This window comes from Pseudophryne corroboree, chromosome 4 (assembly GCF_028390025.1).
Source record: "Pseudophryne corroboree isolate aPseCor3 chromosome 4, aPseCor3.hap2, whole genome shotgun sequence".
Classification (NCBI taxonomy): Eukaryota; Metazoa; Chordata; class Amphibia; order Anura; family Myobatrachidae; genus Pseudophryne; species Pseudophryne corroboree.
Window position 1 is genome coordinate 752,939,064 of NC_086447.1, and position 17,647 is coordinate 752,956,710.

Sequence of the window (17,647 nt, forward strand, 5' to 3'; positions counted from 1 at the left end):
TGGATTCTGAATCTTCCAAAATCTCAATTGACCCCGACGACACGTCTGCTGTTCCTGGGAATGATTCTGGACACTGTTCAGAAAAAGGTGTTTCTCCCGGAGGAGAAAGCAAGGGAGTTATCCGAACTTGTCAGGAACCTCCTAAAACCAGGAAATGTGTCAGTACATCAATGCACAAGAGTCCTGGGAAAGATGGTGGCTTCTTACGAAGCAATTCCATTCGGCAGATTCCACGCACGAATATTTCAGTGGGATCTGCTGGACAAATGGTCCGGATCGCATCTGCACATGCATCAGCGGATAACACTGTCACCAAGAACAAGGGTGTCTCTTCTGTGGTGGTTGCAGAGTGCCCATCTGTTAGAGGGCCGCAGATTCGGCATACAGGACTGGGTCCTGGTGACTACGGATGCCAGCCTACGAGGCTGGGGAGCAGTCACACAGGGAAGAAACTTCCAGGGCGTGTGGTCGAACCTGGAGACGTCTCTTCACATAAATATACTGGAGCTAAGAGCGATTTACAATGCTCTAAGCCTGGCAAAACCGCTGCTTCAGGGTCAGCCGGTGTTGATCCAGTCGGACAACATCACGGCAGTCGCCCACGTAAACAGACAGGGCGGCACGAGAAGCAGAAGAGCAATGACAGAAGCTGCAAGGATTCTTCGCTGGGCGGTAAATCATGTCATAGCACTGTCAGCAGTGTTCATTCCGGGAGTGGACAACTGGGAAGCAGACTTCCTCAGCAGACACGACCTCCACCCGGGAGAGTGGGGACTTCATCCAGAAGTTTTCCACATGATTGTGAACCGTTGGGAAAAACCAAAGGTGGACATGATGGCGTCCCGCCTCAACAAGAAACTGGACAGATATTGCGCCAGGTCAAGAGACCCTCAGGCAATAGCTGTGGACGCTCTGGTAACACCGTGGGTGTACCATTCCGTGTATGTGTTTCCTCCTCTGCCTCTCATACCAAAGGTACTGAGAATTATACGGCTACGGGGAGTAAGAACAATACTCGTGGCTCCGGATTGGCCGAGAAGGACTTGGTACCCGGAACTTCAAGAGATGCTCACGGAAGAGCCGTGGCCTCTACCGTTAAGAAGGGATCTGCTTCAGCAGGGACCTTGTATGTTCCAAGACTTACCGCGACTGCGTTTGACGGCATGGCGGTTGAACGCCGGATTCTAAAAGAAAAGGGCATTCCAGAGGAAGTTATTCCTACCTTGATTAAAGCCAGGAAGGAAGTGACCGCACAACATTATCACCGCATTTGGAGAAAATATGTTGCGTGGTGTGAGGCCAAGAAGGCCCCAACGGAGGAATTTCAATTGGGTCGATTCCTACATTTCCTGCAGGCAGGATTGTCTATGGGCCTCAAATTGGGGTTTATTAAGGTTCAAATTTCGGCCTTATCGATTTTCTTCCAGAAAGAATTGGCTTCAGTGCCTGAAGTACAAACCTTTGTCAAAGGTGTACTACATATACAGCCCCCGATTGTGCCTCCAGTGGCACCGTGGGATCTCAACGTAGTTTTGGATTTTCTCAAATCCCATTGGTTTGAGCCGCTCAAATCGGTAGATTTGAAGTATCTTACATGGAAAGTAACCATGCTACTGGCCCTGGCTTCAGCCAGGAGAGTATCCGAGTTGGCGGCTTTATCGTACAAAAGCCCATATCTGATTTTCCATTCGGACAGGGCAGAACTGCGGACGCGTCCTCAGTTTCTGCCTAAGGTGGTTTCGGCTTTTCACTTGAACCAGCCTATTGTGGTGCCTGCGGCTACTAGCGACTTGGAGGACTCCAAGTTGCTGGACGTTGTCAGAGCATTGAAAATATATATTTCAAGGACGGCTGGAGTCAGAAAATCTGACTCGCTGTTTATCCTGTATGCACCCAACAAGATGGGTGCTCCTGCGTCTAAGCAGACGATTGCTCGTTGGATCTGTAGCACAATCCAACTTGCACATTCTGTGGCAGGCCTGCCACAGCCTAAATCTGTAAATGCCCACTCCACAAGGAAGGTGGGCTCATCTTGGGCGGCTGCCCGAGGGGTCTCGGCATTACAACTTTGCCGAGCAGCTACGTGGTCAGGGGAGAACACGTTTGTAAAATTTTACAAATTTGATACTCTGGCTAAGGAGGACCTGGAGTTCTCTCATTCGGTGCTGCAGAGTCATCCGCACTCTCCCGCCCGTTTGGGAGCTTTGGTATAATCCCCATGGTCCTGACGGAGTCCCCAGCATCCACTAGGACGTTAGAGAAAATAAGAATTTACTTACCGATAATTCTATTTCTCATAGTCCGTAGTGGATGCTGGGCGCCCATCCCAAGTGCGGATTGTCTGCAATACTTGTACATAGTTTTTGTTACAAAAATCGGGTTATTATTGTTGTGAGCCATCTTTTCAGAGGCTTCTTCGTTGTTATCATACTGTTAACTGGGTTCAAATCACAAGTTGTACGGTGTGATTGGTGTGGCTGGTATGAGTCTTACCCGGGATTCAAGATCCTTCCTTATTGTGTACGCTCGTCCGGGCACAGTACCTAACTGAGGCTTGGAGGAGGGTCATAGGGGGAGGAGCCAGTACACACCATGTGATCCTAAAAGCTTGCTTTTTGTGCCCTGTCTCCTGCGGAGCCGCTATTCCCCATGGTCCTGACGGAGTCCCCAGCATCCACTACGGACTATGAGAAATAGAATTATCGGTAAGTAAATTCTTATTATTTTCTTTAGTCACCTTCAGGTGTAGCTTTGTCAGAAACAGGTTATGGTTGGGCAGATTGGGGTGTGTGTGAGAAATGGGGGTGTTCTCATATGGATCATGGAGGAGAGAGACCAATTTTGTCCTGCTTCATACCCTCCAACTGTACCTTTTTGGCCGGTACAGTAATGTTTTTAAAAAAATCTGTACCGGCCAAAAGGGTCCTTGTACCAGTTTTCAGCGTCTCCCATTACTATTAAAGCCTATTGGAGCGCCACTTAGCCACACCCCCTTTACCCATGACCACACCCCCTCCCCTTATTTGTACTGATTTTCAGCTCAGCACTGTTGGAGGGTATGCTGCATATGAATGGATATATTTTGGGAGGTACGGCAAAATGACACATGAGACCTCCGCAATGTGTAATGACATGTTGTTATTTGGGACAAAGCTCTCTTTAAAGTAAGGATACAGTTAAAGATCTTAGATCTGGTTAAAGAATAGTTATGTCACAGTCCTGCCCAATCACATCATGTACTGTTTATTTACTATGGTGAGTTGGTTACCGATCAGTTCTATACAGGGATTTCCACTATATAAATTATACATGTCATTTATGAGAACTGTGTAAAAATGACCTTTTTTATATTTATGGAATAATATAATAGTGGATGTGTTATTTTGTACCTTTTACTTGTTAGTATTTAGTATTAGTATTAATTGTATTTACTTGTATTATTTGGATTGTAATTATCATTATTAGTGTGTGCACATATTGAATAGTGTTTACTACTAAATATGTTTGCTGGCTGGAGAGGCAATCACGTTGGTCTCTCTTAAATTGTATATGAATAATAAAACAAAATCCCTGATACTGGTAATGTTCTCACTTCTCTATAACAGTGTAACTTTCCTTTTTTCCTGTTTTAGGGTAGAAGATCATGATGACCTGTTTCCAATTTTTATGCGTCACAACGATACCCTGAAAGCCACTTACGGAGAATATTTCCTGGCGGAGCTAATCAAAGCTCAGGATGAGGACAACCACACTATTGTCTGTGAGGTTAGCTCATTTTTTATCAAAAAGACATTGTCCGTGGTATTTCGTTTGCAATTAGCCAATGTGACTTTTTGTATACATGTAGAGTGGGATGGATAGCCTGCGTTCTAGGCAACTTTCCATTGCGTTTTACCGCTCACAGCAAAACAAGGTATAATGCAAAGTTTCAAGGCGAGCAAAGGAGAAGGCTATATAGGATACTCGGGGTAAATAGGTCAAATAAAGGAGACTGATGAGAGTGTGAAAGGACAGAATGGTGACACCGTCCTTTAATGTCTCATGATTCCCACTCACAGTAATAATATAACATAAGTGGGTGGCTTTGTTTTGTGTGGTCCGCTCCCATTTGTGTGAATCACATAAATAGTAGCTCTGATTCTGTGTACATTAAGTGTTATACTATTACTGTGTACTGCGAACAGTAAGCCAAATAATGGTAATGGTGAGAATACCAGGAACCTCCGTGGACTGTGTGACTTTAATTTCTAAATAGCAACAGTTTTAAAAAAGTGGACTTCACCTGTAAGTGGTCATTTTAAAGGATAGATCCAGTTGTTTATGTGTGATAATTAAAAGAAGAAATTGTCATCTATGCTTTTCAGATCCTCTTATCTTGTGGATCCCACAACTCCTGTTAAGGTGCATACACACGGTGCAACGGGGTGTTGTGGCCATACTGACTATATTGTGCCCGGAGGCATGTAGTCAGTATTGGCACTGCCTGCACCCACTTTATCTTCTTCCAATGCCGATCCTGCGGAACTGCGCATCAGCATGGCAAACTTATACACACGGTGCGATATGCACTATGGGCCCGATTCGGATCTGATCTCTGTTGTGCATTTTTGCACAGCGGGCGATCAGCTATTAACTGCTCATGCATATGCATCGCAATGAGCACGCACTTCGGCAAACAACAGGCATTGCTGCTCAGCGATAGGCTGGTGCAAAAATTCTAATCGCACAGCCATTCGCATGCTGATTGACAGGAGAAGGCCGTTTGTGGGTGGTAACTGACCGTTTTTTGGGAGTGTCAGGGAAAATGCAGGCATTCCCAAGCGTTTTCAGGGAGGGGGGGTGACGTCAGCTCTGGCCCCGATTAGCCCATTCTGATCGCACTGTAGGAGTAAAGGGCCCTACTCACTGGCCGACCCGCCGCCGAGCTGCCCGACGGCGGATACGGCCGACGAGCGACCCGGCGGCGGGGGGGCAGTGACGGGGGGAGTGAAGTGCAGGCAAATATGGACGAGATCGTCCATATTGGCCTGCATGCACAGCCGACGGGAGACCAGCGATGAACGAGCGCGGGGACACGCATCGTTCATCGCTGGAGCCTCCACACTGAAAGATATGAACGAGTTCTCGTTCATTTATGAACGAGATCGTTCATATCTTTCCAAAAATCGGCCAGTGTGTAGGGCCTATAAGTCCTGGGCTGCACAGAGACTGCACATAGTGGTAAAAGCCATTCACTGATGAGTGAGGTGCGAACGGATTTGCAGCTGTCTGCTGACTGATAGATTTTTAGTAGCTCGGCGTACACATGCGATCGCACACTTGCACAGCCAATACACTCCCCTTGGGCGGCGACTATCTGATCGCAGGACTACAATTTTAGCAACCTAGCGATCAGGTCTGAATCACCCCCTATGTTTCCGTGCGATATGGACTATAGTCCATATAGCATGGAAAATCGCACCGTGTGTATGCACCATAATGCTTACTCCTGCCCAGCAGGGTTATATCAGACTACTGATAAGATCTTTCCTTTAGAATCAATGAAAATTGAATGAGGGACTTTGTAGATGTTGCAATCAGTTTGGAAAAGATCATCGTGATTTATTACTATTATCTATTAGTTATAGGGGGAGTTATCCTTTACAGTTTGTCATGTTAAGAGTATGGGAAATATGCTAGATAATTATATTCATTGTTTTAAATCATATTTTTAAGACTCCAATAACTTTTCACACTCACATTCCTCCTTCTTTTGGATTGACTCTGGCCCTTCTCACAAAAGATCTAGTGCCCAGAATACACCATGTTAAATATAAAACTAGAGGTATCTCTGATCATTCCCTCTTAACACTTAGGGCCAAATGTAATAGTGTGAGAGTTTCAGAAAGCGAGAGATTTGGTAAGGTTTTTCAGTTTTTTGTAAAGTGGCAATCATTTACACTGAAAAACCAGGTTGATCTTGCTGTGTAAATGATTGCCACTTTAAAAAAAACTGCAGAACCTTACCAAATCTCTCACTTTCTGAAACTCTCACTCTATTACATTTGGCCTCTAGTATAGATTTAAACTGTCAACGCAGCCAGGCAGTTTGGAAACATGGGTAAATGTATGATCTGGCGATATGGGGGAGAAGCGGTATCAGCGCACGTTATGTGCACTTTACCGCTTCTCCCCCATGTATGATGGCTGCGGTGCAGGCACAGTGACAGGGGTGACAGGCTGATATGCGCGGGCAGTGTATGAACGATCAGCATCGCTGATTATTCCGACACCTGCAGCTGTCAATTTCGTAAGCTGCATGTGGCGATGCCCTTCCACCATAGAAGGTACAGAGCTGTCCCTGTCTGTGGCAGGTGCCCTCTCCGTACTGTGCTGGGGATCTTGCGTGAGTAGCGAAATCACGCGCATGCGCAGAGGAGCCGGTCAGAAAGGAGACAGAGAGCGTCAGCACTGAGCTGATGCGCTATGTGCTCGGGGGACATCGCCGGAGGGGGAAGCTTTGGCTCCCCTGCTTCGGCAGACAAGATGTTAATACATCTTGTTGATGTCCCTTCCTGCTTAGCCTCAGTAATGAGGAGAAGCAGGAAGTGTTATAGCAGCACGATGCAACAACCTATTAATCCCTTCTGGTTGACTCGCATGGGTGAGGGCTCGGATTTAGAGTCTGCTTGGCAGGAATTTTTCAAACGGAATAGTGATGGAACATCAATATCGATTTTATGGGACGTATTTAGTCTTTTCTAAGGGGGATTTTGATTAAAAGAGTCTCGAGCCTAAAATCTTTCTATAAATGGCAGAAATGTGAACTGGAAGACTGATGTGTCACCTCTGAATTAGCTTATTTAAAAGATGGGCTGGATAGTTCCAAATCTGCTTGGCTGGCTGCTCAAAAGGCATGGAAAGATTATCTGATGGATAAGACTCAATATAAACTTCTTTACACTTTGCATTCACTATATGCCACAGGAGACAGGCCGGGTATCTATTTGGCTAGTCTTGCACCAGGGGACCGTTTCTCTAGCACCGTGGTGGAACTTCATGGTCCGGATGGTACAACCTTATTGCAAACTCAGCAGATTGCATCTGAATTTGTATCATATTATCAACAGTTATATAGTTCCAGATTACTCTGTACTCTGCTGGAGATGAGAAATTATATACATAATATATCTCTATCTACTTTGACTAGTGAGGCCCGAGACTTTTTGTATGCTCCTTTAACATCAGACGAGATTGAAGCTGTGATTAAGGCATCTTCTGGTGGTAAAGCTTCGGGTTTGTATGGAATTCCATCAGAAATGTATAAGAAACACATAAGGCTAGATGTAATAGGGTGCGATTTTTTTAGGTGTCTAAAAAATCGCACTAAATTGCACGTTTGTAATTTGCGATTTTTTTTTACTAAAAATCGCAAATGTAATAGGGTGCGAATTTTAAGGTTAAAATGGAATTTGCATGCGATTATTTGCGGTTTTTAGTAAAGGAAACATGCGATTTTTAGTAATAAAAACATGCGGATTATAGGTCATGTTTTTATTACTTAGAAGCATTCAAAGATCAGTGAGATCCATGCATGCTTCTGTCTGTAAAAGTAAAGAAAGTGGTAAAGTTTTTAAAAAAAAACGACGTACAGGTGCCCCCCAAAAGCATATCAGCCCCGGGCTCTTTGAGCCGGTCCTGGTTGCAAAAATACAGGGGAAAAATTGATTGGGGGGCTCCCCGTATTTAAACAACCAGCATGGGGGTCTTGGACCGGTCCTGGTTCCAAAAATACAGGGGACAAAAGAAGTAGGGGTCCCCCGTAGTTTTGGAACCAGCACCGGGCTCCACTAGCCAGGGAGATGATGCTGCAGCTGGGGGACACTGGCTACGTTGGATGTAGCTAAGTGTGTGTACAGTATGTATGTGAGTGTGAGTGTGCAAGTATGTTTTATTAAAGTTTTACTGTCACGGTGTCTGTGTGTTTATTTTAATATTTCTTTTGTTGTAGAACTACAGGTATCGACAGGCCCATTAATTCCCCGCATGCTGGTACTTGTGGTTCTCCAAGTACCAGCATGCGGGGGAGGCTTGCTGGGACTTGTAGTTCCACAGCAAAAGATAAAACCATTGGCACATCCTTTTAGAAGACGAGACACTAGGGGACATATTACCAGAGAAACCGAGGGTGATATATAGGAAGGCACCGAACCTTAAATCCAAAGTAACACACAGTCACCTACACAAGAGAGAAACACTACAGACCACCCTATCAGGAAACAATCTCAGTAAAGGTTTCTTTTATTGCAATTCTTGTCAATACTGTAAATTGAATCACGTCTCGACTAAAGGTATTGCAAGCTTCCAATCAAATAGGACACAGGAGACATTTGACATCCAGGAACACATATCCTGTCAATCTAAGGGTGTCATTTACTTGATTGAATGCCCCTGTCACTTGCAGTATATAGGGAGGACAATAAGGCCACTAAAAACAAGAACTTCAGAACACATAAGGAATATAAAGAAAGGTCTAGAAACCCACAGCCTCTCAAACCATTTCAGAGAGAAACATGGGCAGAACCCAGATGGGATGAGAGTTATAGGTATTAAAATGCTGAAACAAAACTGGAGAGGGGGGGGACTTCATAAGGACGATTAATAAGGAAGAGCTAAAATGGATGTTTACACTAAAGACCCTAAGACCTCATGGGTTAAACCTAGATAATGAGGTAAGAGCAATAATCACAGGCAAGTTACCAGTGACCCAAATTAAAGGGGATGTATGTGTGCATGCAGCCACATACATAGACGCATATGTACATGCCAGATTAACTAACCTATTTATTTCTGATGAAATAACCATTTACTATATTTTTAATTATAATAATTTTGTTGTTATTACTGATTATTAAATAGCACCACGATGAATGACTGTCATGACGTTAATGTGCAGCACTTCAATAAGTGGCACGATTTTTTTATAGTTCCAATTTATTAGTTTACTGGACACACAGGAACAAGAGGGTTAATACCCACTTATCCTATTTTTATTCTATTTTTCATTTATTCCCATTTGTTTTTCTTCAGCACACCTCCTTTTCCCAACCCTACCCTCCTCCTTTTCCAATTATGCAGCAAACCAATCCAGGCCACTCCCGCTGGATGTGGGCATAAATAGCCCACATCTAAGATGGCGGACAAGGACTCCCTGACGAAGGCCAACACTGGCCGATACGCGTTGGAGCACATGAACACATAACCAATCCACACTAAACTTTAAACTGAGTAACAGAGCGAACGATCAGAGACCTGGAGGAGGAAGGACGAGAGGAGAAAGAGACGGGACCCGGTGAGATCTGAGCCTCGTCACGTGGACGGACCAACCCGGAAGTGCAGGAGGACGCCGGGCGCAACAGACACGGAGCAGACCGCTGGCGGAGGGACAGGAGACGGAGCAGAAGCTAGAAGGTAAGGGACTCTGTAGGAGAGGAGAAGGCGCGGTGGACAGCACTAACAGTGCTAGAAGCAGTCCCTACCTTCCTCTCCAAGACTCACGACCGATCCCATTCTGCCCGGGACAACACGCTGCGCTCATTAGAGCAACATCGGGGTGGTCCAGGGCGTAGAGGGGTACGGTCTGTCCGGAGTTCTTATTACCTTAGCACCAGCCTTATCCTGACCCCTTATCGCCAGCGGCAACTCAGGGGTACCCCTTGCTTTCTTTTTCTTTTTTTGGATCCCACCGGTACTAAAAGACATTTACAGCCCCATTACCAGCTCTGGACATTTTTGCATTTAATTCAGACTCCACTCAGAGGTGGGACGCCACCTTTTCTGAAGTGAAACAGCATTACTCCTATTCTCACCTATATCCATCCAGGAACTTTATCACTGCTATATTTGGTAGCAGAGGAACCTGTCCCTCCCCCCCCCCCCCCCCCGTATATCCTTTAGCAATAGATATTGCATTATTTCTCTGACGTCCTAGTGGATGCTGGGAACTCCGTAAGGACCATGGGGAATAGCGGGCTCCGAAGGAGGCTGGGCACTCTAGAAAGATCTTAGACTACCTGGTGTGCACTGGCTCCTCCCACTATGACCCTCCTCCAAGCCTCAGTTAGATATCGTGCCCGGCCGAGGTTGGATGCACACTAGGGGCTCTCCTGAGCTCTTAGAAAGTTATAGTCTTAGAATTTGTTATTTTCAGTGAGACCTGCTGGCAACAGGCTCACTGCAGCGAGGGACTAAGGGGAGAAGAAGCGAACTCGCCTGCTTGCAGCCGGATTGGGCTTCTTAGGCTACTGGACACCATTAGCTCCAGAGGGATCGACCGCAGGCCCAGCCTTGATGTTCGGTCCCGGAGCCGCGCCGCCGTCCCCCTTACAGAGCCAGAAGCAAGAAGATGGTCCGGAAAATCGGCGGCATGAAGACATCCTGTCTTCACCAAGGTAGCGCACAGCACTGCAGCTGTGCGCCATTGCTCCTCATACACACTTCACACTCCGGTCACTGAGGGTGCAGGGCGCTGGGGGGGGGCGCCCTATGGCAGCAATAAAAACACCTTGGCTGGCTAAAATACCTCAATATATAGCCCCTGGGGCTATATATGAGGTAAATACCCCTGCCAGAATCCCATAAAAAGCGGGAGAATACGCAGCGAAAAAGGGGCGGAGCCTATCTCCTCAGCACACTGGCGCCATTTTTCCCTCACAGCTCGGCTGGAAGGAAGCTCCCTGGCTCTTCCCTGCAATTCTACAGTACAGTAAGAGGGAAAAGAGAGGGGGGGCATTAAAATTGGCACTGTATACAGTATATTATATTGAAAAGCAGCTATTAGGGACATAACTCAGTTAGTCCCTGTATATATATAGCGCTCTGGTGTGTGCTGGCATACTCTTATTCTGTCCCCCCAAAGGGCTTTTGTGGGTCCTGTCCTCTGTTGGAGCATTCCCTGTGTGTGTGGAGTGTGTCGGTACGGCTGTGTCGACATGTTTGAGGAGGATAATGATGTGGAGGGGGAGCAGATGCCTTTAGCAGGGATGTCACCCCCTGGGGGTCAGACACCTGAGTGGATGGTATTATGGCAGGAAATGAGTGCACGTATAGACTCCTTACATAAAAAATTTGACGACATGCCGACTGTGGGACAGCCGAGTCTTCAGCTCGTGCCTGTCCAGGTGTCTCAAAAGTCATCAGGGGCTCTGAAACGCCCGCTATCTCAGGTGGCACAAGTAGATGTCGACACGGATACTGACACCAGTGTCGACGACGATGAGTCAAATTTAATGCCCGTTAAGGCCATTCACTGCATGATTGAGGCAATGAAAGAGGTGTTAAATATTTCTGATTTACATCCAGGTACCACAAAAAAGGGTATTATGTTGGGGAGAAAAAACTACCTGTAGTTTTTACCCCGTCAGATGAATTAAATGAAGTGTGTGAAGAAGCGTGGGCTTCCCCTGATAAGAAGTTGGTAATTCCTAAGAAGCTACTAATGGCGTTCCCTTTCCCGCCAGAGGATAGGTTACGTTGGGAAACACCACCGAAGGTGGATAAAGCGCTCACACGTTTGTCTAAAAAGGTGGCACTACCGTCCCAGGATACGGCCGCCCTTAAGGAACCTGTTGATAGAAAGCAGGAGGCGATCCTGAAGTCTGTATATACACACTCAGGCATTATACTCAGACCAGCTATTGCGTCAGCATGGATGTGCAGTGCTGCCGCTGCGTGGTCAGATAAACTGTCAGAAGATATTGACACGTTAGACAGAGACACGATCCTGCTAACAATTGACCATATCAAAGACTCAGTCTTATACATGAGAGATGCACAGAGGGAAATCTGCCGGCTGGCATCTAAAGTAAGTGCATTATCCATCTCTGCTAGGAGATGCTTATGGACTCGCCAGTGGACTGGAGATGCAGATTCCAAAAGGCACATGGAAGTTTTGCCTTATAAGGGGGAGGAATTATTTGGGGATGGTCTCTCCGACCTAGTTTCCACAGCAACGTCTGGGAAGTCAGCATTTTTACCCCATGTCCCCTCACAGCCTAAGAAGGCGCCATTTTATCAGGTTCAGTCCTTTCGGTCCCAGAAAAATAAGCGGGGAAAAGGAGGGTCTTTTCTGTCAAGAGGCAGAGGCAGAGGGAAAAGGCTGCAGCAAACAGCAGGTTCCCAGGAACAAAAGTCCTCCCCCGCTTCCTCTTCCAAGTCCGCCGCATGACGGTGGGGCTTCACAGGCGGAGCCAGGTACGGTGGGGGCCCGCCTCAGGAATTTCAGCGATCAGTGGGCTCGCTCACAGGTGGATCCCTGGATCCTTCAAATAGTATCTCAGGGATACAGGCTGGAATTCGAGGCGACTCCACCCCGCCGTTTCCTAAAATCCGCCTTGCCGATTGCTCCCTCAGACAGGGAGGCGGTGCTAGCAGCGATTCACAAGCTGTATTCCCAGCAGGTGATAATCAAGGTACCCCTACTTCAACAAGGCCGGGGTTACTATTCCACACTATTTGTGGTGCCGAAACCGGACGGTTCGGTGAGACACATTTTAAATTTGAAATCCTTGAACACATACATAAAAAAATTCAAGTTCAAGATGTTCAAATTCAAGTTCAAATTCAAGTTCAGGGCGGTTATTGCAAGCCTGGACGAGGGGGATTACATGGTATCCCTGGACATCAAGGATGCTTACCTGCATGTCCCCATTTACAATTCTCACCAGGAGTACCTCAGATTTGTGGTACAGGATTGCCATTACCAATTCCAGACGCTGCCGTTTGGACTCTCCACGGCACCGAGGGTATTTACCAAGGTTATGGCGGAAATGATGATACTCCTTCGAAAAAAGGGAGTTTTAATTATCCCATACTTGGACGATCTCCTAATAAAGGCACGATCCAAGGAACAGTTGTTAGTGGGAGTAGCACTATCTCAGGAAGTGCTGAGCCAGCACGGTTGGATTCTGAATATCCCAAAGTCACAGCTGGTCCCCACGACACGTCTAATGTTCCTGGGAATGATTCTGGACACGGCCCAGAAAAAAGTGTTTCTCCCGGAGGAGAAAGCCAGGGAGTTGTCTTCTCTAGTCAGAGACCTCCTAAAACCAAAACAGGTATCGGTGCATCACTGCACGCGGGTCCTGGGAAAGATGGTAGCTTCTTACGAAGCAATTCCATTCGGCAGGTTCCATGCCAGAATTTTTCAGTGGGACCTGTTGGACAAGTGGTCCGGATCGCATCTTCAGATGCATCGTTTAATAACCCTGTCTCCACGAACCAGGGTGTCTCTTCTGTGGTGGCTGCACAGTGCTCATCTTCTGGAGGGCCGCAGATTCGGCATACAGGACTGGGTCCTGGTGACCACGGATGCCAGCCTACGAGGCTGGGGGGCAGTCACAAAGGGAAGAAATTTCCAAGGACTATGGTCAAGTCAGGAGACTGCCCTTCACATAAATATTCTGGAACTAAGGGCCATTTACAATGCCCTAAGTCAAGCAAAATCCCTGCTCCTACACCAGCCGGTGCTGATCCAGTCAGACAACATCACGGCGGTCGCCCATGTGAATCGACAGGGCGGCACAAGAAGCAGGACGGCGATGGCAGAAGCCACAAAAATTCTCCGATGAGCGGAGAATCATGTACTAGCACTGTCAGCAGTGTTCATCCCGGGAGTGGACAACTGGGAAGCAGACTTTCTCAGCAGGCACGACCTCCACCCGGGAGAGTGGGGACTTCATCCAGAAGTCTTCCAAATGATTGTAAATCAATGGGGTCGTCCACAGGTGGACATGATGGCGTCCCGCCTAAACAAAAAACTAGAGAAGTATTGCGCCAGGTCAAGAGACCCTCAGGCGATAGCTGTGGACGCTCTAGTGACACCGTGGGTGTACCGGTCAGTTTATGTGTTCCCCCCTCTACCTCTCATACCAAAGGTATTGAGAATAATAAGAAAGCGAGGAGTAAACACAATTCTCGTGGTTCCGGATTGGCCGAGAAGAGCGTGGTACCCGGAACTTCAAGAGATGATCTCAGAGGACCCGTGGTCTCTGCCGCTCAGACAGGACCTGCTGCAGCAGGGCCCCTGTCTGTTCCAAGACTTACCGCGGCTGCGTTTGACGGCATGGCGGTTGAACGCCGGATCCTGAAGGAAAAGGGCATTCCGGAGGAAGTCATTCCTACGCTTATTAAAGCCAGGAAAGATGTTACGGCAAAGCATTATCACCGCATATGGCGGAAATATGTTGCATGGTGCGAGGCCAAAAAGGCCCCAACAGAGGAATTTCAACTAGGTCGATTTCTGCATTTCCTGCAAGCAGGAGTGAATATGGGCCTAAAACTGGGCTCCATTAAGGTACAGATCTCGGCTCTGTCAATTTTCTTTCAAAAAGAACTAGCTTCAGTACCTGAAGTTCAGACATTTGTGAAAGGAGTGCTGCATATTCAGCCCCCATTTGTGCCTCCTGTGGCACCTTGGGATCTCAACGTGATGTTGAGTTTCTTAAAATCACATTGGTTTGAGCCACTAAAAACCGTGGATCTGAAATATCTCACGTGGAAAGTGGTCATGTTATTGGCCTTGGCTTCAGCCAGGCGAGTGTCAGAGTTGGCGGCTTTATCATGTAAAAGCCCTTATCTGATTTTCCATATGGATAGGGCAGAATTGAGGACTCGTCCCCAGTTTCTCCCTAAGGTGGTGTCAGCGTTTCACCTGAACCAGCCTATTGTGGTGCCTGCGGCTACTAAGGATTTGGAGGACTCCAAGTTGCTAGACGTTGTCAGGGCCCTGAAAATATATGTTTCCAGGACGGCTGGAGTCAGAAAATCTGACTCGCTGTTTATCCTGTATGCACCCAACAAGCTGGGTGCTCCTGCTTCTAAGCAGACTATTGCTCGTTGGATTTGTAGTACAATTCAGCTTGCACATACTGTGGCAGGCCTGCCACAGCCAAAATCTGTCAATGCCCATTCCACAAGGAAGGTGGGCTCATCTTGGGCGGCTGCCCGAGGGGTCTCGGCTTTACAACTTTGCCGAGCTGCTACTTGGTCAGGGGCAAACACGTTTGGAAAATTCTATAAATTTGATACCCTGGCTGAGGAGGACCTGGAGTTCTCTCATTCGGTGCTGCAGAGTCATCCGCACTCTCCAGCCCGTTTGGGAGCTTTGGTATAATCCCCATGGTCCTTACGGAGTTCCCAGCATCCACTAGGACGTCAGAGAAAATAAGAATTTACTCACTGGTAATTCTATTTCTCGTAGTCCGTAGTGGATGCTGGGCGCCCATCCCAAGTGCGGTTTATCTGCAATACTTGTACATAGTTATTGTTAACTAAATCGGGTTATTGTTGAGCCATCTGTTGAGAGGCTCTATTGTTTCATACTGTTAACTGTGTTTCATATCACGAGTTGTACGGTGTGATTGGTGTGGCTGGTATGAGTCTTACCCGGGATTCAAAATCCTTCCTTATTGTGTACGCTCGTCCGGGCACAGTACCTAACTGAGGCTTGGAGGAGGGTCATAGTGGGAGGAGCCAGTGCACACCAGGTAGTCTAAGATCTTTCTAGAGTGCCCAGCCTCCTTCGGAGCCCGCTATTCCCCATGGTCCTTACGGAGTTCCCAGCATCCACTACGGACTACGAGAAATAGAATTACCGGTGAGTAAATTCTTATTATTTACAAGAATAAAAAAAAGGTTTTTATTTCAATACTACTGTTTATTGTCATTATCTATACCATAGCTTTCATTGGTCGGCAGTATTAACTTACCAAATGCACTACTAATTAGGAAAGAGGCCATTATACATTTCTTTTCAGACATAATCCTTCTCAGGCGCACCTGTAAAAACCCATTATTTATCTTGTTTATGTGAAGTCATTTTGGAGGTGCTTCATTTACAGGTTGCAGCCCACACAAAATATCCGGATACACGAGCGCCATTTACCCGACTTATATATGTTTTATTAAAGTTTTACTGTCACGGTGTCTGTGTGTTTATTTTAATATTTCTTTTGTTGTAGAACTACAGGTACCGACAGGCCCATTAATTCCCCGCATGCTGGTACTTGTGGTTCTCCAAGTACCAGCATGCGGGGGAGGCTTGCTGGGACTTGTAGTTCCACAGCAAAAGACAATGGCCCTCATTCCGAGTTGTTCGCTCGCTAGCTGCTTTTAGCAGCCGTGCAAACGCTAGGCCGCCACCCTCTGGGAGTGTATCTTAGCTTAGCAGAAGTGCGAACGAAAGGATCACACAGCGACTACAAAATAATTTTGTGCAGTTTCAGAGTAGCTCCAGACCTACTCCTAGCTTGCGATCACTGCAGACTATTTAGTTCCTGTTTTGACGTCACAAACACGCCCTGCGTTCGGACAGCCACGCCTACGTTTCACCAGCCATGCCTGCGTTTTTATATGGCACGCCTGCGTTATTCCGCTCACTCCCTGAAAACGGTCAGTTGACACCCAGAAACACCCACTTCCTATCAATCACTCTGCGGTCAGCAATGCAAATGAAAAGCTTCGCTAGACCTTGTGCGAAACTACATCGTTCGTTGTATGAGTACGACGCGCCTGCGCATTGCGCCGCAGAACTGCCATTTTTTTGCCTGATTGCTGCGCTGCGAACGAAAGCAACTAGCGATCAACTCGGAATGACCACCAATATTCTATTTTTTACACTTTTAAAGGCTATCAGCCCTCCATCCACCGCCCAGGGATGGGGGGGATAGCCTTGGGCTTCATCTCTGGCCCTTCGGTGCCTGGAGGGGATGGGCCCCTTTATTTTAGGGGTCCCCACTCCCCCAGAGAACCCCAGCCAAGGGTGACTAGTTGGGGGGAGTGATGCTTTGGCCGCAGGACCTAAATAAAAGTGTCCCCCGGCTGCGGCATCACCTCCCTGGCTAGTGGAGTCTGGTGCTGGTCCAAAAATACGGGGGACTCCTACTTCTTTTTTACCTCGTATTTATGGAACCAGGATCGATCAAAGAACCCGGTGTTGGTTGTTTAAATATGGGAACCCCCAGTATGCAGATGATAAACTGCTATTTGTTGATAATTATGCTAATTCTATGTCTAAGGCTCTAGATATTAAAAATACTTATAGACGGTATTCTGGGCTCCTAATCACCTGGGACAAATATTGTATCATGCCGCTTAGATGTGAATCCCCAGCTTCTCCCCTGATTCCTCTCCCATTAAAATGGGTAGATTCCTTTAAGTATTTGGGGATTTGGGTGTCCAATGACTCGCAAAAATATGCTTCTTTAAATATAACACCAAAGATAGCCTATCTTTGCTCTAAGGTGACGACCTGGGGGAAGTTGCCTCTAACTATGACTGATAGCGTTAAATTAATGGTCTTTCAGACCAAGTTTCTTTATGCTCTTCAGTCACCAATATATATTCCTCATAATTTTTTTAAACAAATTAATAGTTTACTGTCTTCCCTAATCCGGGCCAACAAAAGAGCGCGTTTAAGACTTGATACATTGACTAAACCAAGACTATCAGGGGTCTGGCTCTTCCTACTTTTAAATACTATTATTGGCCCTCATTCCGAGTCGTTCGCTCGGTAATTTTCATCGCATCGCAGTGAAATTCCGCTTAGTACGCATGCGCAATATTCGCACTGCGACTGCGCCAAGTAATTTAACAATGAAGATAGTATTTT

The 17,647-nt window shown here is 46.8% G+C and overlaps 1 protein-coding gene across 3 annotated transcripts in view; it reads left to right on the plus strand.

Annotated features, from left to right (window-relative positions):
• The window catches only part of CFAP61 (cilia and flagella associated protein 61), an 844,658-nt gene that overhangs the window by 63,832 nt on the left and 763,179 nt on the right, over nucleotides 1–17,647 (plus strand). For all 3 annotated transcript variants that reach the window (XM_063918168.1, XM_063918169.1, XM_063918170.1), the window contains one exon: nucleotides 3,633–3,765. In XM_063918168.1, coding sequence (XP_063774238.1) covers nucleotides 3,633–3,765 — 133 coding nt within the window. The remainder of the gene's footprint in view (nucleotides 1–3,632; nucleotides 3,766–17,647) is intronic.